The sequence below is a fragment of the Ursus arctos genome, unplaced genomic scaffold (assembly GCF_023065955.2).
Source record: "Ursus arctos isolate Adak ecotype North America unplaced genomic scaffold, UrsArc2.0 scaffold_9, whole genome shotgun sequence".
Classification (NCBI taxonomy): Eukaryota; Metazoa; Chordata; class Mammalia; order Carnivora; family Ursidae; genus Ursus; species Ursus arctos.
In genome coordinates this window covers 24,207,191-24,231,231 of record NW_026623111.1, presented here as the reverse complement: position 1 = coordinate 24,231,231, position 24,041 = coordinate 24,207,191, and the positions used below count along the sequence as shown (strand labels likewise).

Below are 24,041 nucleotides of genomic sequence, written 5' to 3'. Positions count from 1 at the left end.
GAAGATGATGCTATCACCTACCATAAGAATGGCACAGCCTTTTGGCTCTCCTACACGCTCAGTATGACAGATCTGTGAAAGTTCTATTCAGAGTCGCGCTAGAGTATGGGATTCTGATTCAGTTACCTCATCTGAGCTGTGTTAACCACCGGAAGCCCAATATATCTTCATAATGCTTAGAATTATGTTCCCTTCATTTTCTAATTAAAGGCCTGATTATATTTATGACAGTTGGAGAATTTAATATGTGCATGTTTCCTTAGTCGAAACATGAAATTCATCAGCTCACCTACTATTCACTTTTATAATAATAAGAAAAATGTAAGTAGCCTTAATGTTATTCTTTCAAAGTAAATTAGATGAATAATGTTTTCCCTTCATTAAATAAGAGGGGAAAGAAAAGAGAGTACTGAGAATAGGGTTTAGAAAATGAGGGGAGAGCATACCCTTCAAGGAACTGATTAAATCAGGGATAGAATAAAAACAACAGTTCATGCTAGACTGAAATTTTACTTTATGCTCTAAAATTTTGAAAATAGTTTAACAGAATTCACCGGCATGTATCATGATATGACTCACCTGTCAAATTTCGATTTTGAATTTGCCCTAGAACGTTTATTGACTTATTAGTAAACACTTGTACCCAATATACATAAAAATTCATATTCTGACAGAGTGTTCAAGTAATCCTGCGTGAATTTCTGAGGGAAAAGTGATTTCATTATTTTAAATGTAATTTTGAGATGTTATATTGTTGGTAATATTCTCCAAATATATATGGAGAATGATAAAACAAAGAGTGATAAACTCATAGGTACCAATGAATAAAGACTTTAGGACTTGAAGACAGTCTTGAAACCATACTACTACCCACACTCCTCCCAAACAGATGTCACGGACCAGAAAATTGAGAATTTTACAATGGGAGACATTTAAACAGTTGTATTTGTTTAGACCATCTAGTTATAAAGCTTTAATTCTCAGGAATCTTAAAGATTAAGAAGCAAGTGTCTTAGTCCCCATTCTTGCTATAGGCACATATCATCTCTTATATAACTTGTCCTTTTCATGTACTTGCCTCTGTCCACTGAACTAAAAACTTTAATTAGGGGATGTGATTTGTGCACCTCTGAATTATTTCACTCTACTCTTTCGCACGTCTGGGCCTTGGCTTTGCCTAATCTTTCGCCTGTCCTCTACCTAGTGAAATGGTATTATTATTTCAAGGCCCACTACAGGTGCTCTAAATCTTTTCCTGAGTCCCTTCTGGCTTCCAGTTGCCTCCAGAGAGAGCCACAGTGTGACTTTCATGGACCCGAGGCTTTTCTGTCTTTGAGGAACACTTTCATCATTGGAAAATCTTACAAAATATATATTATGACTCTGTTGATATAAAGATGAATATGTTAATATTGCATATTAAAACATTTTATTTGACCTAAAAGGTCCTTGTTTTTCTTCTGATTTTAAAAGAAATTAAAACATTGTCATGGGTTCCTAAAAGTATTGTGGGTCCAAAGTATTTACATACCATGCCCAGGGAAAGACGAATCTACCTCAGTGCCCCCCACCCCACGCCAGAGTTAAAGACCCTACACTACGTTATCCCCAAAGCATTTTATTAGTACTCATCACTGTGCCAAGCAAAGAGCAACCCCTAAGAAATGTTTGTTAAGTGTTGCTGGTCAATATTTCACCCTTTCTTAATAGGTAATTGATTATATTTTACCTCCCTAAAACTCGTAAGTTCCTCAAAGAAAGAGCCAAGGTCTTATCCACTTCTGTATAACTACAGACTCATAAATTATTTGGTATACAGTAAATATCTATTGATTCAACCTGAATGAAATTGTGCTTATCTTTGCCAATTCATACCCAATGCCACTGATTGCCACTCTGAAAGAAATGTTCTTTTCAGTAGAGGGTACAGCATCCTTCCCATTGAGGGGAATGTGTGAAGCTTCTGATTGTCATTCAGATGTATTCAGCTGTCCCGACCTCAGGTATGACTCAAAATAGCCAAACAGCTAGAAATTATCCCTAGTGGTAATCCATTTCAAAAAGTCGCCACTGTATTTTATGAGTCATGCCCTTATATCGCCATGGAGCCTCTACCTTGACTGCTAAGGTTTAGCCGTAAGTCTCAAGACAAAAATGCAAAAAAGAAATGACAGAATGAGACGTTGTCTTACAAATTATAATTTACAAGAGCTTGCATCGATTATTTATTATACATTTATGTATTCATTATAATAATAAAATTTATTTATATCATTTATTTCCAATGAGTATAAAAGCACAGAAAGAAACTAAGAACTTGTATGTGGGATATAACAGTAACTGAAGATCTAATTAATTACTAGCTATTTAATATTGTCCTTTGTCTACTTACTACTTTAAAATAAACTACAGGGGTTCCTGGGTGGAACCCCAACTCAGTCGGTTGAGTGTCTGACTCTTGGTTTTGGTTCAGGTCATGATCTCAGGATGGTGAGATCGAGCCCTCCGATGGGCTCTGCAATCGGTGGGCAGTCTGCTTGAAATTCTCTCCCCCTCCCTCTGCCCTTCTCTCCACTCATGTGCTCGCTCTCTTGCTCACTCTCTCTCTCTTTGTCAACTAAATAAATAAAATAAAAAACTACATACATAAACTATTTGTATACTCACTCATTTCACTGACATGTAATAAATGTCTATTACAGATACCGTAGCAGGTATGAAGAACGATATGTTACAGCAGATCTCAGCGCAGTGAGACAAGTAGTCCCTTGCATTACATTTAGATCATTATTAGGAGAGGTGAACATTTACACCAAAGAAACACCTGAGGGGCTCCTGACTCTGATTTAGGTTGCAAGTGAGGAACTTCGGGTTTTTCTTAATAAAGTCAGCAAATGACATTTCTAACTATAAAAGTCATGAAAAGAGAGCTAAAAAAGCAAAGTATAAAGAAGAAAAAAATCGTCACCCACAACCCTACCGTACAGACCAGAGCTACATACTGAAGAACAATGAAAAAGAGAATCCGCATTCCAGGCACGTACAAAGGCAAAGAGGTGTGAGATGGCCTCACGAAATCAGAAAAGGTGCTAGAACATTTGAGCCAGGGGCACAGCACGCCTTATATATAATGTAAACCAGACCCACCCACTCTGCCTCTGTGGAGAGGGTCACTGGGGTTCAAAGGCAGGAAAGCAAGCAGGAGAACTGGCTTCTCCCTACGGGTCCACACCAAAGCCCCCGTGCAGCAGGAGGTGTGAGGTTAGTGAATATTCACAAACCTCCAAGGGACCAAAGCTCAGAATAAAGCAGAGCTGGAGCAATTCTACACCTTCTTCCTCCTCAGCGAGAAGATATTTCAGGCTAGATGGACGTTAAAGATTGTCCTATTTCAGAAGCCTTCTCTAAGGGACTGACTTTTACAAAACAGTTCACATTTTTCATTTCTTTAATTCTTCATTTCAGCACTAAAGACTAGCAGAGAGGTCATTTCCGGGCAGCGCGGGACGCAGCGGCCAGCGGTTTGTAGGGTGACCACTGCGTCACGTACCTCGCCCGTGTGTCTTCCATCTGTGAGGAAGACACACTGCAGTGGGAGGAAACACGAGAATGCGAAAGGCTAGTATCAGGAAAGGATGGAAGAGCAGGCACAGAGCCTGATCGACAGAACCGCTGAATTTCGACAAGAAAAGATCGCTCCTACTCCTGCAGGGGCAATGATCCTGCCCCCCCCCCCCAGTCTCCTGAGTCCTCCTCGCCCTGGTATGATGCCAGCACCCTCCGTGGGGGGCCCTCCCATGATGCCAATGATGTGCCCTCCTCCTCCTGGGATGATGCTGTGGGACCAGCTCCTGGAATGAGGCTGCCTATGGGAGGCCACATGTCAGTGATGCTGAGGACCCCAGTGATGAGACCTCCCACCTTCCCATGAGGGTGCCCACCTGGCCAGAAGTGACTCAACCAGACAGATAAAGAGAGATGGGAACCTCTTTGTATCCATTTTTTTAATAAAGATTTTATTTATTTATTTGAGAGAGACAGAGAGAGAACAAAAGAAAGCACAAGCTGGGGGAGGGGCAGAGGGAGAGGGAAAAGCAGACTCCTTGCTGAGCAAGGAGTCCCACTGGGGACGCAATCCCAGGACCCTGGGATCATGACCTGAGCTGAAGGCAGATGCTTAACAGAATGAGCCACCCAGTCGTCCCTATATCATTTTATATAACATGTTCTACTTCCCCAGGAGATCATGGTGCTATGACCTTGGGTGTTTTCTAACAGGACAAGGAAGTCTTGCTCCCCCTTCCTATCAAAGAGAACAGTTTTTGCAGGGGAGTTAGTAGAACCAAAAAAAAAAAAGGCAATTTTCATTTGTACTGTGAAATGTGAAGATAAAACAGTCAATTGTTTCAGTTTAAAGTTTTTTTCAAAGTTTAAGAAAATCAAAACTAGCAGAGAGGTTCTTCCCACTTGACCACTGCAAAAATGTAGTCTTGGAGAAGTGCGGGGTTGTGCTCCAGGTCAGAGTTTGAAATTAGCAGGATCAGAACTAGCACTTCCCCTTCCCCCTTTTAGTGCAGAGCCCTGGGTGTTCAAGGTCCATGAGTTCTATAGTGGAAAACACAGAGAATTCGGGGCGGGAGGGAGGCTGATACTGGTACCCAAATTATTAATTTTTGAACATTCCTTTTGTATCTTAATTTGTTTAGATAATTCCTTTAATTTTCCATTTTGTTGAGTATATGTAGCTACATCATTAATCCAATTTGATTTTTTAAAAGGTTAGAGGCTTAATAGGGAATGAGAAAAGAAATGATAAACTCTGTTTTTCCAGATACATTTGTAAGCTTTCCAATAGTGAGTCAAATATGAATATTTCATAATTGCATATTTTCTTTTTGGGGACCAATAGCCATTTAATATAGAAACCATTAATAGAATTACCAGATGGGTGCTTTATTTGCTTTTAAATCGGTTACAAATAGTAGCAATTAGTCATTGATGAAGACCTCTAAGTTGAGAGGTTTTTCATAATTCAGCATTATGATAATTTTTGGTATCATCTGCAAAACAATAAATATAAAAACGTTCATAAAAAGCAACATATGTCTTGACAATTTTCTAATTATCTGTGTGTAAAACACTCAATTTCTTCTGCACAGACGGAACTTTTCACATGACACATTTGTACTCCAAAGCCTACAAAAGATTACTAGAAATTAGTGAGCCCATATTTCTACAATTTGTTTTTATCTGCTTCTACCCAGTTAGAGTCCGGAGTTATGTTTGTTTTTCCCACAAAAAGAGGTAACTGCTTATATGAAAAACAGGGGGAGGATGGGTGTTGAACTGAAAGCTTGAATTTAGTCAGAAATAGCATTAAAAACTAGACTCCACACTTTTCAGTGAAAATAAGAGGGGAAGGATGCCAGATGGAAACTGGCCAACTGGTGTTCTTTTAGGAATTGTGCCTAAGTTATCCTGAAGGGGAAAAAATAAGAAGGAAGAGGGGGAGACTCCAACAGGATGCCCTGAAAAAGTTTTCTGCTTTCCTTGTCAATAAAGAAGCAGAAAACAATTATTCAAACATCTTAACCCGTCTGAAAAAAAACCCTACCGAATATTTTATTTTATTTTTTTTTTAAGATTTTATTTATTTATTCGACAGAGATAGAGACAGCCAGTGAGAGAGGGAACACAAGCAGGGGGAGTGGGAGAGGAAGAAGCAGGCTCCCAGCAGAAGAGCCTGATGTGGGGCTGGATCCCAGAACGCTGGGATCAGGCCCTGAGCTGAAGGCAGACGCCCAACGACTGAGCCACCCAGGCTCCCCCCTATTGAATATTTTAGACCAGGAAATAACAATTTAAAGTGACTTTTTGTGATATTTGGAATCTATCAATTATACTCTCTCTCTCTCCAATCAATGATTGATAATTGCATTTAACCCCTTCTCAATATGTTTGCTTCTGTTGTCAGTATTGGCATCTCTTCTATCCATACCACAGCCTTTGTACATGTTTGCAGCTCACTCATCTTCTGCAGACACCAACACAGAGATGCGCCTCGGTGCCTGCCCCCTCTCCCTCCCACACCAGCTGAGAAAAGCAACCGCCCATGTCACTATAGGCTCCCCTGAGAGCCCACTGCCACTGCACATGTTTTCGTCCTTTTGGAAAAAAAGGAACCTGGGTTGAGACCTTTCTTGCTTGCAAGTCTCCAAAATTTTAGGCTCTAATCAGGCGTCTCACATTGGAATTTACAAAATATTCAAGATCAGAAATCTCTCCATTGGCATTTTGAAAACATGCCAGGAATCACTAAATTTCCTTTTTTTACAAATCGATGAAGACTGTGACAATATGTGCTGGGTTAGGTCTAAGAATGCAATACTGAGTCAGAACGCTTTGCTTCATCGGATTTTTAAAGAAGCAACCAGAATCCAGATATATAGTATTTGAGCTTTCGGATTACATTTCGAAAGCCTAATTTCCCATTCAAAGGCTTTGACAGGGAAAATCTTATGGCCTGAGTGACAGAAAAAAGGGTCCAAGTGGTTTTGCTGACAGTGGAAGAGCTGAGGTCTCTGAGGCACACTGGTTCCCAACCAGGGCATGTGTGCAGAACACTTTGGAAGATTGGATTTTATTCTCCTTGCAATGAAAATCCACTGGAGAATTTTAAATAGTGGAAAGATATATTTGCATTGACACTTCAGAAGGATCACTCCATAGGAGACTGTACTGTGGCCGGTTCAGTACAATCAGAGACACAGCAGATGTGGGTGGCTTGAGCTCCAGTTTAGAAGATGAGGTGGTGGTGAAAAGTGATGAGGCTTGATATAGATTTTTGAAGTAAAGGTAAGAGAAAGTACTGGTGGATTGGGGTGGCATGAAAGGGGGAAAAGAGCAAAGGATGATCTCTTTTTTTTTTTTTAACCCTGAACAAATTGAGTGGGTATCAGTATTATTTACTCAGAAAGGTTTATGAAGAGAACAAATCAAGGTATTTGAGGGAAAAAGCAATGGTTCTGCCTTTGATCTGTTGTGTTTGTGATAACATTAATACTAGCATTGGTTGAGCACTTATTCCAAGCCAAGTACATTTCCAAACACACACACACACACACACACACACACACACACACACACAAACACATATATATTTAACTTATATTGTTTACTTATTTAATTCTTCCAAGGTCTCTAGGAAGTAGTTCTTATTCTTCTCATTTTAGACATAAGAAAACAAAAGTATGGAGAGCCTTGCTCTAGTCTGCCAAGCAGAATGTGGTGCCAGAAGCTACCGTATAACCACTGTGTACTCCTGCCTATACCAATGGAAAAGCCAGGTAGGTGGCTGTGCTGAGTATGGATCCCAGGGGGAAGTTGGAGATGGTGACATATGTAAACAAAATCCTGGAGTGCTGCATGATTTAGACATCTAGTCGAAGCAGCGTGGGACACTAGGAAGACGTAGTCAGCAATGGAAGAGGACAACCAAGTAAATACGGTGATACGAAGTAATCAAGGGAGAGGGAGCGAACAACGGTCCAAATGCCAAGACTTAGACAGGAAGACAGAATTGACCACGACCACTGGATTCCACATTAGGAATTCTGATGACCCTGACAGAGCCACGTCAGTGGAATGGAGAGGACTGAAGACCCATATGGTGGATTTAAAAAACTTTTCTATGTGCGTAAGTGGGGATTGACCACATGGGCAACACTCTGACAAGTTTGGGTGAAGGAGATCAGAAACACAAGGCTGCAGCTGGAGGTGGAAGCTAAGTCAAGATGTGAGTATGTGTGTGTGGTTATTTGGGTTCTTTGTGTTTAAGATAGGTTATAACCACATGTTTAAATGAAAATTAGCATGACCTCGTAGAGAAGAAGAAAGTCATCTACTAGAACATCTCTTAGGGTAAATGCAAATTAAGTGTCCGCGAATGGGAATTGCTTGCAATGAGTTTTAAGTTTTATTCACATAGATTTTACCACATATCAGAACACTATTGAATACAGTAATCATTTTCCTATCTCAGAGCAAAAAAAAGGAAGAAGGGCATTCCCTTTGGACTTCCTCTCCTATTCTGAGACATTGTTCTATTATCTTAGTTCAACAAGTCCTGTATCTACAAAACCCCAACAATCAAACTGTCTAACTCTCTCTAAAGCTTGTCATCTACAAGTATTTCATCAATTCACTTGATTAATTTGGCAACTGGCTTGTTTTTTTCCCCCTCCTTCTATCACTTGTCACTATGCTAGGTAATTTGGTTGAGTCACTCATCTATTTAGCCTCAAAATTCTTTCCCCCCGATATTCTAGTAACAATCACTTCTGCTCAGCTTTGACAATCCACACCCATAGATACAAAATGGACTGCATCTCAACAAAAGCTGTTCTACTGTATATGCATAATTGTGAAATTCTCTCCTCTAATCCAGGATCCCACTTGCTCAGGCCCACAAAAGCTTTTCTTAGGCTTCAAAAGCTGATACCCTCCACTGCTTTGCCTCTCCATTTGCTAGCAGTCTCCAATTCTTCCTGGTTTGACTGCCCCTGACACCATACTTTCATGGGTGCAACTGATTCTTCCCTTCTTTGACCTCCTCTCACAGCTGCCTTGCCAATCCCATTACCAAATCATACCACCATCTGTTTGCTCTCCTCCTCCTCCTGGACTGCCAAGAGTTACTGAGAAAATTGAATAACCACGCTGATTGACTCTGCTACAAATTTATAATTTCCAATGTCAGCTGAACTCTCAGCACTTAGCAGCCCTGTTACTCACTCCTACTTGGCTCTTCTCCCCATTCCACAGAGCAGCTGTTCCCACCACACCCTCCTCAGATGCTCCCCTCAACCTCAACACACTATTTCACCTCCTACTGCTGAGAAGATTGTGGCTTCCCTCCTCTACTCCAAATTTACCTGCATCTTCACTCACTGGAACTTCATTTTGCAGCTCTGAAGAACCCTCATTATTTTATCCATTTGACCTTTTGATTTCACTCCTTCCTGCCTCTGACAGGACCTTATTTCATCAGTGGGCTTTCTCTTTTCTGTTCAACCTATAAACCTCTTTCTTTCAACCTATAAATCTACCTAAATTTCCCTATTTTGTAAAAAAGATCTTTCCTCACTTCTTTCACTACCGAACTGATGTTTCCTTTTCTCTCCTGAAAAATTCTTGGCAAAATACCTTGCATTCAATTGTTCTGCTTACTTACAACTGCCTCCATGAAACCTGATGTACTCTTACCTGGCCACCATGCTGATGAATCTATTAGAAATGCTACATAAAGGAGTCTTTTCTCACTCTTCAATTTTATTGTTCTGAATGCTGGGAGTTTAGCTTTAATATCAATTCACTCACTGACTAACTGCTTAAAATTGGGCAAAGTATTTAACTTCTCTAAGATTTAGCTCCTTCACATGTAAATTGGGAATGCATGGGTCACTTTTAAGGACAGTCAGGTTTCCTTTGAACAAATTGCCTTTCACCTACTGAATTCCATCTGGTAAGACTGTTATTCAAAGTGTGTTGCCTTCCCTTAACCAAAAGGTTGATATGTCACCCCAAAAGGACATTTGGGCATTCCCTCTCTGGAGTCTGAAAAGTAAGCACAGTGATGAAATACATTAACATAATTGGCTTTAAGTCATTCCAGGAGTAGTACCCGAAAGAGAGAGTTTATCAATTCCTACAAACCCCTGAATATACTTCCACCCTCTGGAGCTGGAATAAACTTTTCTTTTTCCTGAGCATATTCCTGTATCCTCCACTAATTCCTTGAGAGCTCCAGCTCATTGTCCCCAAAACTATCTTTGTTTTAAATATTAAGTTATAAATTTGGGTTTTACTGCTTGAAAACAAATTGTGTTATCAGTACTAAATGAGCTAATCTGTGTAATATTTTTAGTGTAAAATCCAGTGCCTAATAACAGGTAAGTCCATTTTTACTATTATTATAACTTTTGATATTGCTATTATTAGTATGTCTACTCCACTCTTACTGAAAATCTGTCCATCTTTGCTTTTCGTCGCACAATTTCTCCAGATTCCACATTTACTTGGGTTCTCCTTTATGTTATCCTTACCATGGCTTATCAAGATTGGCCCTCTGCCTCCTTCTGTTTTCACTCTGTCTGTATTCTCCAGGGAACACATCTACTTGTATGGAGTCACCTGTCACTAAATGTACATGAATTCTTTAATTCTTGCCCTTCCCAATCTTACTCTCCTACATTTCAAATTTCACTTTTTCCCCCAAATTCTACCTTTTAATGAAAATGTTCAAAATTAAAATCTGAACCAAGCTTCTTTCTCATTCCTGTTTTCTCTCTCCTTTTTTCTCCAACCTCCAATCAAGTACCAAATATTTTACATCCTTCTGTCCATACACATCTTGATCTGTCTCCACAGCATGCGTCAGAATCACATGATGAGGCTTTATCAGACTGCACTAGTCCCCTGACCAGTCTCCTTTTCTCTAGCACTTTTACTATAAACTGTCCTCCCTTCCACTGATTGAGCCATCATTCTAAAACACTTATTGTATTATACCCTTGCTCGAAAACTTTCAGTGACTTTTGAATACTTACAGTATAAACCCAAATAGCTAGACATAAAATTCAAGGCTCTTCTTGAGCTGAATCAATTTGCTCTTTCCAGTTCATATTGAGTCACCATCCCATGTTTCCTACACTCTAACCACACTGGGTTATGTGACTTTTACCCAATACACAAAGAATGTTGATGTTTTCATTACTTTGCTCATGATATCTTCTCCAGCTGAAATGTCTTTCTTCTCTGTTTGGTGCAAGTGAACTATTAACTCTTACAGGGTTCAACAAAAAAGTTTCTTGTCTCATGAAACATTTCCCAAATGTCTTCACCTTCCCTCTTTAACTTTGTCGTCCGATAGCATTTATAACACATCTGACTCTCTCGGTTTGTTGAAAGCATTGATAGTATCTTTCCCATATTTACATTCCTACCCTCAAGCACACTTTCTGGGCTAAAGAATGTATTCAATAATTATTATCAAGTAATTGTTTCCCTCTGGTGATCTTCAGAATAGAAAAATACATTCTGAAATATATATAAATGCATATTTAAATATATATTTGAATATATGGAAGGTGTATGTGAAGGAAATATATATTTCAAAACATTTTATCTAGATAGATATCTAGATAGATAGATAATATGTGTGCTTCCAAAATATCTAACACTTTTATACCTTTATGCTCCATTGGTTAACCCTTTAGCTGGTCAGTACATGAGTGAACACAGACATTAGTATTCCTGATATATAATATTGATGATATCAATAAAGGTTATATTCTGAATTTGCAAACCAAGCATTGAGAAAATCCTAAACTACAACCAGTGATAAGATATTCTGGCAATATGTTATGTCAGAGATTGTACCCTTTCATACTGATATTAGCTAGAAAATTTTAAATTGTCACACCATAGGTAATAGCACCATGAAAGGCATGATGACATTCCTTCTGAAACCTATCAAAAACAGTAAAAATTTCAAACAAAAATACAATCTCTTGTAAAAAATTATATGATAAAGTATACTGAATAAGATTTATACAGGATTTTACATAAATTTCATGATAAAGCATAAAAGAGGTATTTTGAAAATTGTGTATTACGAATGTGGATATTTATATATAGAATCGTGGGTGAAACACTTTGCATACACATGGTATGTGCAACATCTGCATTATAGGAATATTAAGAATGGCTTCAGCAACACAGACTAACTTTACAAGACATTTTTCTTGAAAGATTTAACAATATAAGTACCACACATTAATCATTATTCATAGACTGGGGGTTCTAAATTCTTGAAACCCTAGATAACCCCCGGCAGGCTATGGGCCCTTTCAGCTCTACCAGAAAGAATCTGACTTTCCGTGATTGCAAGTCAAAGATCAGACAGAAGACATCCAGGAAGAAAGCATGTAGTCTAATAGAATATCTTTTAATTGGAATTAAAGGTGAAAAAAGAGAGAGAGAGGGAGAAAGAGTAACTCCACAGCCTGTGCCCTTCAATACTGATGATCCTTAAAATTTCACTGTCATGGAACTGCCAGAACTGTCTTACTACAAATGAAATTCTATGGATTTTTTTTCAAAGGAAAACAGCAAATCCCATAAACTACAGGACTGTGAAAATCATATCTGCACTATTTGTGGCATAAATTCCTTTTCTTTAAAACCATGAAGCACAAAAAGCAAACATAAATCATTGAAAATACTTTAGTAATATGCTGCAAAATTAAAAAAAAAATAAAAATAAAAATACTTCTGGATAAGGTCTGAAATAAAAATCAACCTAGAACTTGGGCAGTGAGTTCCGGCAATGATGGAGGTAAAAATGGGTTCCATGGATTTGATGAGTGATGATTCTTTAGCTTTCAGCCTCAAGACAGCCTCCAAGGCATGACTTCATTTGAGATCACAGCTTAACATCAAGGAAAGTCTCTTTTGACAGTATTAGAGAGAAGGAATTTTATATTCAAAACAGACTTGCCATATTGTCACACATAAACAGTTCAAGTTGAACTGAACTCCGTGTTCCAAGAATGGGTTTTGCGTATATTGATTTTAGAAACCATGCATTAAGATGTATTTCTTTTGGTATTAATTATACTAATTCCTCCACTAAAGAAATAAGTCCCTAGGGCAGAGCACTGTACTGGTGCCAAGAAATGACCAAAGAGAGCAGTCGTCTCCACGACTTCGTAGTCCACATAAAGTGTGACAGTTCATCGGCACAGCATTCCGAGTCTCCGAGAAATACGTTTCAGTTAAAGTGCAACCCAAACCCCTTTAGGATTATTTGTCTCTTTCCTCTCTGGTGCTTCCTTCGCACTGCTCTGAAAGGTACTCCTCTAACAAATCCGGGTCTCCACTCCCCTGTCTTTAAAGACCTCTGCTGTCTGACTCCCATTTCTCCCAGCATCAAGTTGTATCTCCATAACGTGAACCTAATGCTTTATACATTTTGAGCTATCTTCCAGCCTCCTGGGACACCACCCTGCCTTGGCACCCACTTGTTGGCCACCAGAGGACGTGCCTTCCTTTCGGCACCATGTAGTTCTCACATCTGGGAAACACGTATGTATCTTCCTGACAATGGAGTTCCTGCAATAGAGTAGACCCTGAGTAACACAGAGGAATGCGAGTCTAACGGCATTCATGTGGTTTGCGATATACTATGTATATAAGTATGCGCGTATCACCTCACCTGTGTTACCCAGCATTTGATATTTTGTAGGAATGCAATATCCCCTCCACCTAATCGAGTGTAGGAACTCAATAAATACTTATTGAGTGACTAATATTTATACCCATTATTGAATGCCTTAGAATCACATAAAAGTCACATTTATAGCATCAAGTGAATTCAATCAAGCACCCATCTGCTTATCTCCTATAAGCAAGGCACTTTGCTAAAAACTGGAAGGAGACCATAAACATGAATCAGACTAGGACCTTCCCAATGAAGAGATTATAGTGTAGGAAAGAAATAATATGCATAGGCACTTACATGCACAAAATATTCCATCATCAGAGATAGGAAGATTCAGGTAGCATAAAAATCACACAAAGTGGCTTGAAATTAGCACTAACAACTTGGTAACCAGGAAAAGAGGGAAGGTAGGATTCATTCATGTAAAATTAGAAAGACAGAGAATTGCTGGAGGAAGTAAGTAGTACAGGCAAAAATAAACTAATGTAAAGCAGGTAAAGTCCCTCGAAAATCACCAGGCTTAGCTGGAACACAGAGTTCAGGGAAAAGGAAGAATGGAAAGTAAAAATGGGAGAGGAGGTTTAGAGTCAGAGGAATATAATTCTCAGTTAAGGAATCTGAAACCTATTTCTTAGAAATTAATAGGCACTAAGTGTTCCTAAGCATGGCCTAAGAAGCAGTAAGTAAGTTGTCCTCTCCTTGCAAGACTTTGGGCAGCAACGTAAGTAATACTTCAGCCTTCAATGTAGTATCTCAACCCACTGTATGTAATTTGTACACAAACATTAATAGCAGTTAACTATAGTTTCCATGCCTAACCGTGATCTATTTTATTTCAGAGTGTTGAACAGTTACCAGCAAGCACAGAGAGAGAGAGAGAAAGCTCTTTTTTTAAAAAAATCGCATATTGCTATGATCCAATATTGCTAGATGGCACAGTGAGTAGAATAACTTCTAATAACAGTCATTAGGGAGTATCAATTTCAAATTCAACTAAACAATAAGAAATGGCAACTACTGGAGGACAGTGGTAGACCTTACACCAGCCTACATGAAAAGTAGTCAATCTAAAGATGAGACGGTAACCTATCTCTTCAAATAAGTTAATAGAAAAAATTGCAGCAAAATATTAGAGGGAAACTGAAATAAAGCATTCCCAAACCTCACAGTTAAACAAGCTGAATGGCAGTCCAAATGACATGGCAATAATTGAGAAGAGCGTGTCACTGTGCAGAGGGTGCTTCTGCAGGCAGCCTGACACCCTGGATTAATAGAATTCCAGATGTTCAAAGAAAGTAGAAGTGGAGGTGGGATTACGCATTTACCTAAATACCCCGCTGAAGTCCACTAGAAAATGAATAATCAACCTGGTGCATATTTCCCAGTGTTTGTTTTCATGAATATTTGCTTATTTATTTATTTGCGAGAGAGTGAGCGAGAGAGAGAGAGCATGAGCAGGGGCAGAGGGAGAGGGACAAGCAGACTCCCCACTGAGCAGGGAGCCCAACGTGGGGCCTGATCCCAGGATCCTGGGATCATGACCTGAGCCTAAGGCAGACGCTCAACTGACTAAGCCACCCGGGCACCCCTTAATTAGTAATTTCTAAATCCAAAGAGATACTTATAGAAAAAGCTCAGAGTATGCATTGATAATTGATCATTTTTTTTGTTAGATTCTCATGTGTTGTAAGCATGTCTGCATTTTCTAAATAATTTCAAAAACATCTTTTCAAAGCCATGCTAAAAAGAAAGCTTATTCATTAAGGGTGTGAAGTCTCTACCAACAAATAGTCCTAATAGATTCCTGCAAAGGTTTAAGGAAATCAGGGTTTAAAGTCAGATACACCTGCAGTTTGGACCCTAGCCTAACTCGTGACTAGTACAAGACTTCCGGAAAACCTATTTGTCTATTTCTAATATCAGATAACACTTAGAGATACCCGCTATGTGGCAGGCACCATCCTGTATTGCGTTAAAACTGCTTCTGGACTCTTCACTCAGCTAGTAAAAAGTGATGTGACCTGTGTCACATTTCTGAGCCTTTCTTTAATAGTATTGTTATTTATACTGGCTCACTTTATGCCAGGCAGTTGTAATAAATGGTATATAGTAACTTACTCTATGACATATAACTTATATGGTGTATTAATTCATCCTTATGGCCTAAAGATGCTATAAGACTCTTATTATCCTCATTTAAATACAGGAAAGGTTAAGTAAGTTGCTCAAAGTCTCAAAGACTAGTACGTAATTGGCATTCTTTTAATTTATGAATTACATATACCTTTAAATTGTATATTTTCATAGGAAATCCAAGAGAGGACAAAATAGAGCAATTCAAATTCTTAGTAAATACAATTCAAACTGAAAGATCACTCAGATCAGATCCTTACCAGGTAACTATCAGAGCAAAAATTAAATTGCAATTTTCTGATCGCCTGAAGATGTGATACTATGAAACTAAAAAGAAAAATTTAGGAACATCTTGGAAACACTTTTGTGATCATCCTAGCACAAATGTTTACTGAATTATTTTGTATCTTTGTCCTTGCTTTAGAAAGTAGAAGTTACAAGTGATTATATATTATCAATTATAACTCCATAATTTATATATGCTTTCTATTCCATTTACAGACAATTTCTACTAAATGAAAAAGGAGCAATTTGAATTGATGTGTTAGACGAGGGAACAAGTCAGGGGGAAAAAAAAACTTAAACAGCTTTCTCTTTATATGGTTTTGCATAACAGAGACTTTAGACTTCCATAAATACTCAGTTCTGTGTACAATAAAATATCTGTGAGCGACATAATAACCAGCAATGTTCCAAATGGCATCCATACATTAACTGCCAAAAGAGGCTACGGAACAATTTCTGAAAGGGAGGAAAGAGCCCTCTGGACCTACTGTAGTAGGCAAGCTCAAAGGGAACGGATAGCCTAATTATATAGCCATGAAAGAAGCCAACAGATTTCAGTGATTGGGAAAGAAAGCTTGACAAAATCTAGGGACATTAGTCAGATCCTTAAATTATTTTATTTCTTTGCATGTCCTGAATTGTCAGCAGCATGGAATGAAGAGAAAATCACCTCCAGAAGGTCTGTTGTGCTTTATAGCCCAATATTCATAACAACTGTGTCCATTCTTTATGCTGTTGTTAAAAGGCAGAACCAATCTGCTGGCAGATGACTGTCTTTGGCTCGACAGAAACTTCCATTTTATGTACTAAAGACAAACACACACAATCTGAATATGTCCTCACTGGGGAGGGAAGAAAGGATGAGAGACCCCTTTCATGTCATGCACTTGATAAATTATTTCTAAGATGCATATTTTTTTTTTGCTCGGGCCTGTCCAAAGGCAGAGTTCCATTGTGGCTTTCCAAAATGCAATCCTTTGTAAGTAATTTCAATGGCCCTTACTAGAATCCTATGAATCACATTATATATTCAAAAATATGATCACCCTAATACATATCTTTTATGTTTGCTCTCAAAATTGTGAGAGGTACTTCTGTTTTATCTAAGTGAAGCCTTTAGGCATTTATTTGTGGTCACTTGCTGCTTAAAATGTAGTTCATTTAATGCTATTGCACATTCAGTTATTTGATATGCTTTTAATTCATGGGAGTATTTCATGCCATAAAAATGCTTTTTAAAAAATCTGTTCTCAGTTCAGGGGGAAAAAAAGCATATGCATGTTCTTTTATTTAAGAATTAAGAATTATTTTCTTAAAGCATTTAAAAAAAACTTTTTTTTTTTTTTTAATAAACTCTACCCCCATCATGGGGCTTGAGCTCATGATGCCAATATCAAAAATTACATGGTCTATTGACTGAGCCAGCCAGGCATCCCTAAATGAAAAATTATTTTTAATTCTGGTGTCATGTGACATAACCATCAACAATCCTAAAGCTTTCTTCTTTTTTTCATTGTCTCCACTAGACCCATTGGGAGCACAATGGCTTAGGTCACAACATGAAACATCATGCTAATTAAACTGCTAATTAATTGGTATAAGCAATATCTTGCATGAAATAGATTGCTGTATTACACTGTTTCAACTTTTGTGCCATTTCAACTTGGTAACCACTAATTTAGAATCCTTTAATCATGTTCTTTAATCCAAATGTGAATCTCAGATGACAAAAGCACATGATTACTAGGGAGGCTTGGTACAAGATACGTGTTGCATTTCTTCCTAGTATTGAAAATGGTTTAATTGAAAGATAAAAGATTCTGCATTTACAGATCCGTGATACTCGTTTGAATAGAACCTCTCTTAAGGTAGGACTAGTTGGAAGTCATCCTCATAAACATTTTCACAAACTTCTCCACCCAAATCATAAAGCATTTATGTGACTAGCCATCATAGAATTTTTATTAAAAAGGCTCATGGGAAAAATTGTTTCCTTCACGCTATCGGTGTCTTTCTTAACATAGATTTTTTCTTTTTCAATTACATGCCTTTCACAATCAAGCTTCAACTTGGGGTTCAAAACAGGGCAGATTTTTATATAATAAACACGCAGGGATTTTAAAAAGTCAACCAGCATAACGTTAGAATACACTCTATCCACTTGAAATGTATTATCGGGAGGCAGCCAGTTTCTGATCTCTCTAGAATGCATATACCAAACGTCTGCTTCTTTCATGAGCCTGACACATAGGGGAGAAAAAAAAGATCCTTACAGACCCACCTTTTTAACAGCTAGACACAGAGAGAAGAAAGATGAGAGACCTGTGTCCCTCTCACCTGCTTGCTATTGAGACAGAACAGAATTTCCACTGGCACAATTGGGCAGTAGCAATTAGAAAACAGGCTGAGCTCAAAACTCCAATCTCTTAAAACAGGACATGTTCATTTCCCCCCTAACATCTAAGGATACAGTCTAGGAAGGTATTCATTTTTAATTACATTAATCTTAACTCCTCCTTAGAAATTCACAAAAAGAAGCATAAGGTAAGTTATTATGGCAGTATTAATATCCATAAAAATATAGAGTAGCCAGCTCTTTCATGATAAAAGTAAAAATTACTGAAATGTATAGCCTAATAAAAATCTGTAATTGACTTTCTTTTCAGATGCTTGGTTGCTAAACTGTGAAATGAAAATATAACTTCCTCATGTTTTCACAAGCAATGCTGTGTGTTCCCAAGAACACAGAGCTGCTCCTGAGGTGAGATTTTCCTGTCAGAATTAGTAATCGATCTATTTTATTCAACACATAGTTTCAAATAGGCAAAACAGCATTTTTAATGATAGTTTGTTTGTTTCATCCTCTCCAGTACACTTGGCCAATTATAATGCTTAAAATGAAAGCCACTGACTTTCTAGACGTTAAATATTATCCAGTCCAATTCAGCCAGTGCTTATTTTGTTTATATTTCACACATTCAAATCTCATCTTTAGTATTTATTACAAAGCACACTTTCTGCTTAATAAAGGAATTTGGAAAAAAAGTCCGAGGCACCTGCGTGGCTCAGTCGGTTAAGCGTCTGCCTCAACTCAGGTCATTATCTCAGGGTCCTGGGATCCAGCCTGCACATTGGGCTCTCAGCTCAGCAGAAAGCCTGCTTCTCCCTCTCCCTCTGCTTGCAGCTCCCCCTGCAAAAACACTTCCAAATAGAAGACCTTTGATAGAATTTCTCTCCTTCTCTCTCTCTGTCAAATAAATAAATAAATAAAATCTTTATTAAAAAAAGGAAAAGAGAATCTTCATCATATAAAATAGATACTTATTAAATATTTGCAAAGAATAACAGCTACTTATTTATGGATTGGTTATTATAATCAGCATCATCTAGTTCTTATGATAATCTGACAAATAATGTATCATTCTTCAGTTTCACAATTTTTAAGCTACTAATAATTGGGGAAAATTATACTCCCTTACGATTATAGATAAAGTGATCCTTCAAAAATTGTTCTTTGACCTTTTAGAAACTTTCATCATTGGATTGTGACAGGTTTGATTTCAGTTTTCACAGCTTCCTTCACTTGTCTATGCTTGAAAAAATTACAGCTCACAGCGCCCTAAGATTTGAGTAGCAGAGCAGGAACTGAGGAATCCCCCTGGAGACCCTGTACCCGCTGAGTTTCACGCCTTAGTATATGAAGTATATCGAGGGCTTGGAGTTACCTTCTCTGCGAGGTGCCTTTTATTTCGCTAGTGACAGCGGTATTGAGTTTATTTTAGCCCATGAACATCTCGATCTCGGTTAGCAACAACTACACTCTCTTCATATGTTAATTATTAAACAACAATGAGGAAATTAACAATTGCCGGCGTTTATTGAGTTCTTGTCAGGTCATACTCACATTACCTGGCTAAATCTCATTTAGTAATCACAATCGACGTATGACATAGATGCTGTTATTAACTTTATATTACATCTGAAGAAATGGAAGCAGAGCCAAGTTATCTGTTCAGAGGCCATTCAGTTTGTCAAGTGTATGGACCATGTTTCAAACCCAGGCAACCTGGATTGCAGACAATGCACTCTTAACTACTATCATAGTCCTTCGTTTAGCACATGGCATTGTAATAATTAGCCTGTGTGTTTGGAATTCCCATTAGACCCTGAGCTCTCCTTGTTCAAAGAATGCAGTTGCTACTCGCCTCAGTCCACAGCAGTCTTCATTTTCAAACAATGTTTTATGCAGATGCTATGTGGTAACATATTTTAAACCTGCAAGACAAGTAAGTTAGAAAAGAATGTCTTCTTCCCTGTCTCCAATATTTAAAGCAGACTTTCTATCACAGATTCCATCTTTATCCAATGCGTTAAGAACTTCGGAATGCCTTTCACATCTAAGTCATGCATGTTGAATCTGCCTTACTCGCGTTAACAGATGTGCGATCTAAAGAACCAAAAGAATCCACCTCTGTACCCTGAAATAATCCCAGAACCTAATTTGCACCCCCATCTTTTACAGTGTTTGGCACGAAAGTTTCCTGATGCACCTGCTGAGTGGAGCCTCTGAGACCGCAGTGGCAGGACTCAGAGCCCAGCTCTACCTCCTGCCGGTCCTGTACCTCTGCAAATTTACCCAAACTCTCTGTGCCTAATTTTCCTCATCTGTAAATGATGATATGACAATAATAGTATCTGCTTCATGAGGCTGATATAAATATTAAATAGAGCAATTAATACATCGTCGGCATAGAGCTGACTCTTGGAAACGTAAATCGGACAAAACAGGTGAAGGGGATTAAGAGGACACTTATCTTGGTGAGCTCCGAGTAAAACATGGAATTGTCGAAGCGCTGTATTGTACACCCGAAACTAACACAACACTGTTTTTAACTACACTGGAATTAAAGTTAAAAACATTAAAAATTAAAAATTAATGAAAAATAGTTATCAAAGAAATATTAAAATCAGTTCAACTAATTTATATTTATCAAAACCAGGAAATGGAATAATAGCATAAAAAATTATAACTAGAACTAAAACGAATAGCAAGTCTTTTATTCCTCAATAATATTTCTGAAAGGTTTTTTTTTATATTTAGTGAAAGTTTTACTTATAGTGGGTCATGGGAGAGGCTTGGTAGATTACATTTGTAATCTTGTGTAATAAAGAATGAACTGACAAAATTAAACTTTATTACCTAAATCAGTTCCATAAATGACCAGAAGGTTCACCAAAATGAAAAAAACATTCAGTGTGTCCAGTTCTCTAAACAAGGTTCCCTGAAGTTTATCCAAGCCACTTTTGTGATTTTGAAAGTGACACCATTTTGCAAGTTAGTGTGCACCCTCCTCCCAAAATTGACATCCTGCGTATGCTTTCATTTTGCTTCATACTGTTTCTCTGACCTTTCCCAGCTGGAGTAGTGGCTGGAAGCTAAAATAAAAGCACCGTTTTTCTGTGTGAGGCATTTTGTGACTAAACATTAATCCTGAAATTATAACAGTTGCAAGACTCCTCTGCCTGTTGCTTCTCCTAAGCAAAGGACGAGAGGATGAAAGAGCCCATGGCCGTAAACATCAGGGGCTAGTGATTCCTTCTCCTCTGAACCCAACCAGGCTGATCCGAGTCCAGAATGCCTTTGAAGTCAAAGAGACCTTCATGTGCTGATCAATCCTTGGGGGGTAAAGAGCAAGAAAAACTGGTTCTGGCACTTTAATATGCTGCCAGGGAATGCATTCAACTCAGCGCACAACAAAAAGGTTTTCTCTGTTACAAATTGAGTGATTTTGTACTTGGGCGCCTCTTGGTTCAATGAACTTAGAGATATCTATTGATCCCAGAACATGATTACTGATACTTGAGTACATATTTCCATTAAGTCAAACTAAGGATGAACAGTAACAACTGTAAATTAGTATTTTCCCTTGCTCTTCAGGCATGTGTTCAGCTTTAGGTCAATTTAAGTGGAAAACAGCATGGGATTCCCTTAATACTAATGATCACTATTGAGTATTAATATGATCAGTATTAAGTGTCGCACTGTAATCTTTCCAAGTTGTTGAAACCTTCTAAGTTTAGAATTAAAATGACCTAAAAATTGACAGCACAATCCAAACCCAGCCTTTAACAGATAAGAAATCTGAGCACCAAAAAACTCAAAAAACTTAATTCATCGGGTTTGGCTGTTTAGTGGAAGAGAAAAATGTGGCATCAAAACTCCTGAGTCAGTTCAGGGTACTTCTCTCTTCACACCCTCGAAATTATCTCTGTCAAACCTTTTCTCGTTATCTAAAGTGGCTAAGCTCTTCACTCTCAAGCTGTGAAGATGTGATGAGTATGTTCCAAAAACCTGCAACGGGAGCATACTTTACGTCCTATTATGTTTTAAGAGATTATTAAAATAGAAAATATAGTCACCTTATAAAGCAGCTTTTTTTTATTGTTTTGGTCACAGAAAAATATTCAATACAATGGAATTATATAGATTATAGACATAATTTATTATAATAGCATAAATAAAGACAAAAATCCCTGTAATGGTAGAGATAGGGTACCAATTTCAGTTGATTGTCACATAGAAAGAAGAGGTAAAAATTTTTACTATAAAGTTAATCAGCAAGATAAAGAGAAATGAATACAAATACCAGAGAACAATAGTTTCAAAATTATTATGGCACATGGTGACTACAAAAAATATGTCAATCTGTTTTAAATATTTACTCTCTTATCTATGTTAATATATGAACACTTATTATTAATTTAGGTTGAAGAAAAGTGAAAAAAAAACCTGTAGCTTCTAGGTAGATTAAAAAGTTATAGTTAAAAAATCAAATATTCCCAAATCTCTTCTATAAGGACATCCACAAGTCACATCCTCTGTCACTGAGTGAAGTAGCCTGAAGCAGTATAATAGGACTTTCCAACTGTCTTCAAACTGATTTCAGGGGAGTCTACCCTCATTTTCAGACACTGGTACCATCTTAATTTAAATGGCTCAAGGGCAATAAATATTATGCTTCATTGGAGAGCCTTTGCAGTAGTCATTCTGTATCAGAATGGCTTTGTTTGTGAATAATAATCTTTAAAAATGATAACACATATGAAATGGCTTAAGACAGTTTACTCTACCTCTTTACATTCCAGGTAACAAACCAAAGTGCAGATGTCAACCGTTAAATTCTATCTCCTTCCACTTATATATGCACACACACAAAGGCATCCACGTACACTCGTACCCATACAAAAATTAGACTTCATACAGTATCTTTAGGTGAGCAAGTAATTATAATGCAAAGAAGTGCTTCCTGCATGCAATTCATCCTTAACAAAATAAAAAAGCCCTCCTCTGCATACATGAATGCATAGGATCACAAATTTTAAAGGCCAGTATCTTATGATATAATGGCCATACATTCCTTGAACATTTACGTGGTTTACCCTAAATTCAATCAGAAATTGTGTAAAATATCTGTGAGATATACTGTTATCTATCCTCTGCTTTTACACCATAATAAATTATATTTCAACAAGTATCAGAACAACCTAAATTTTATTTTCTTTCCTGTCCACTAGATTCTCATTTTCCCTGACTGGCAGTAGTATTTCTTCGTAACGCCTTATTAAATAGCATTGAACAGTCTAATTTTCCCGGAATTCAGTCCTGAGGTATACATTTCCATTTTCTTTGTTGACCTAGCCCAGGCTCAGGTGATTTCTACAAAATGCATCCAATTAGTTCAAGCAAGGCAAATGAAATCACATCTATACTAATCTCCACATTGTTAACTATAAACAGTAACGGGATATGCCTCCACTCTTTGCTTGAGTCCATTCAAGTGCGAACCAAAGGAAAAAGATTTCCTGTTCTTCTTTTCACACTCCTGAGTATGACGATATTTGATTGTTTCTCCACAGTAATTGATAAGATTGCAAAACCTCTCTCACATCCCTCCTTTATTCCACATTGAGAACTTGATTTTTTTTCAGTTTGTTTGCCAAGAATAGTTGGATTCCTTTTTGCAGATTTTATTTTAAGTCCATTTTTGTTTTCGTCAAAATCAGAGCTTCATTTTTATCAGATAGTGGTCCTGCCCCTTGGGAATCGATTTCTTTTTACACAAGACAATTCAAGTCTATTAGGATCCAACACACTGAGTTGGAACGTTACATGTGTTTCACTTACGAGCACATACATTCATTTTACACGATTCCTCAATGTGGCCAGGGGGGTTCGTGGTCTGCACTGTATCCACCTATAAAAAATACAAAAATATATGTCTGCTTTACAGGGATGTGAGTAGCGTCTTGCTAGCCTAGTTCCAAAGCTTGGGTGCACATC

At 37.8% G+C, this 24,041-nt stretch overlaps 1 protein-coding gene and 1 pseudogene across 10 annotated transcripts in view; one reads left to right on the top strand and one right to left on the bottom strand.

The window, feature by feature from the left end:
- Positions 1-3,972, top strand: part of LOC113262558 (U1 small nuclear ribonucleoprotein C-like) — a 40,748-nt pseudogene extending 36,776 nt beyond the window's left edge.
- The window catches only part of PCDH7 (protocadherin 7), a 408,598-nt gene that overhangs the window by 320,815 nt on the left and 63,742 nt on the right, over positions 1-24,041 (bottom strand). The window contains exon 2 of one of the 10 annotated variants that reach the window (XM_026508684.4): positions 725-23,955. The exons of the other annotated variants lie outside the window; for them this stretch is intronic. Within the exon in view, the coding sequence (XP_026364469.1) occupies positions 23,878-23,955 (78 nt within the window). The 3' untranslated portion in view covers positions 725-23,877. Of the gene's footprint in view, positions 1-724; positions 23,956-24,041 lie in introns of those variants that run through there. 10 annotated transcript variants of the gene reach the window in all.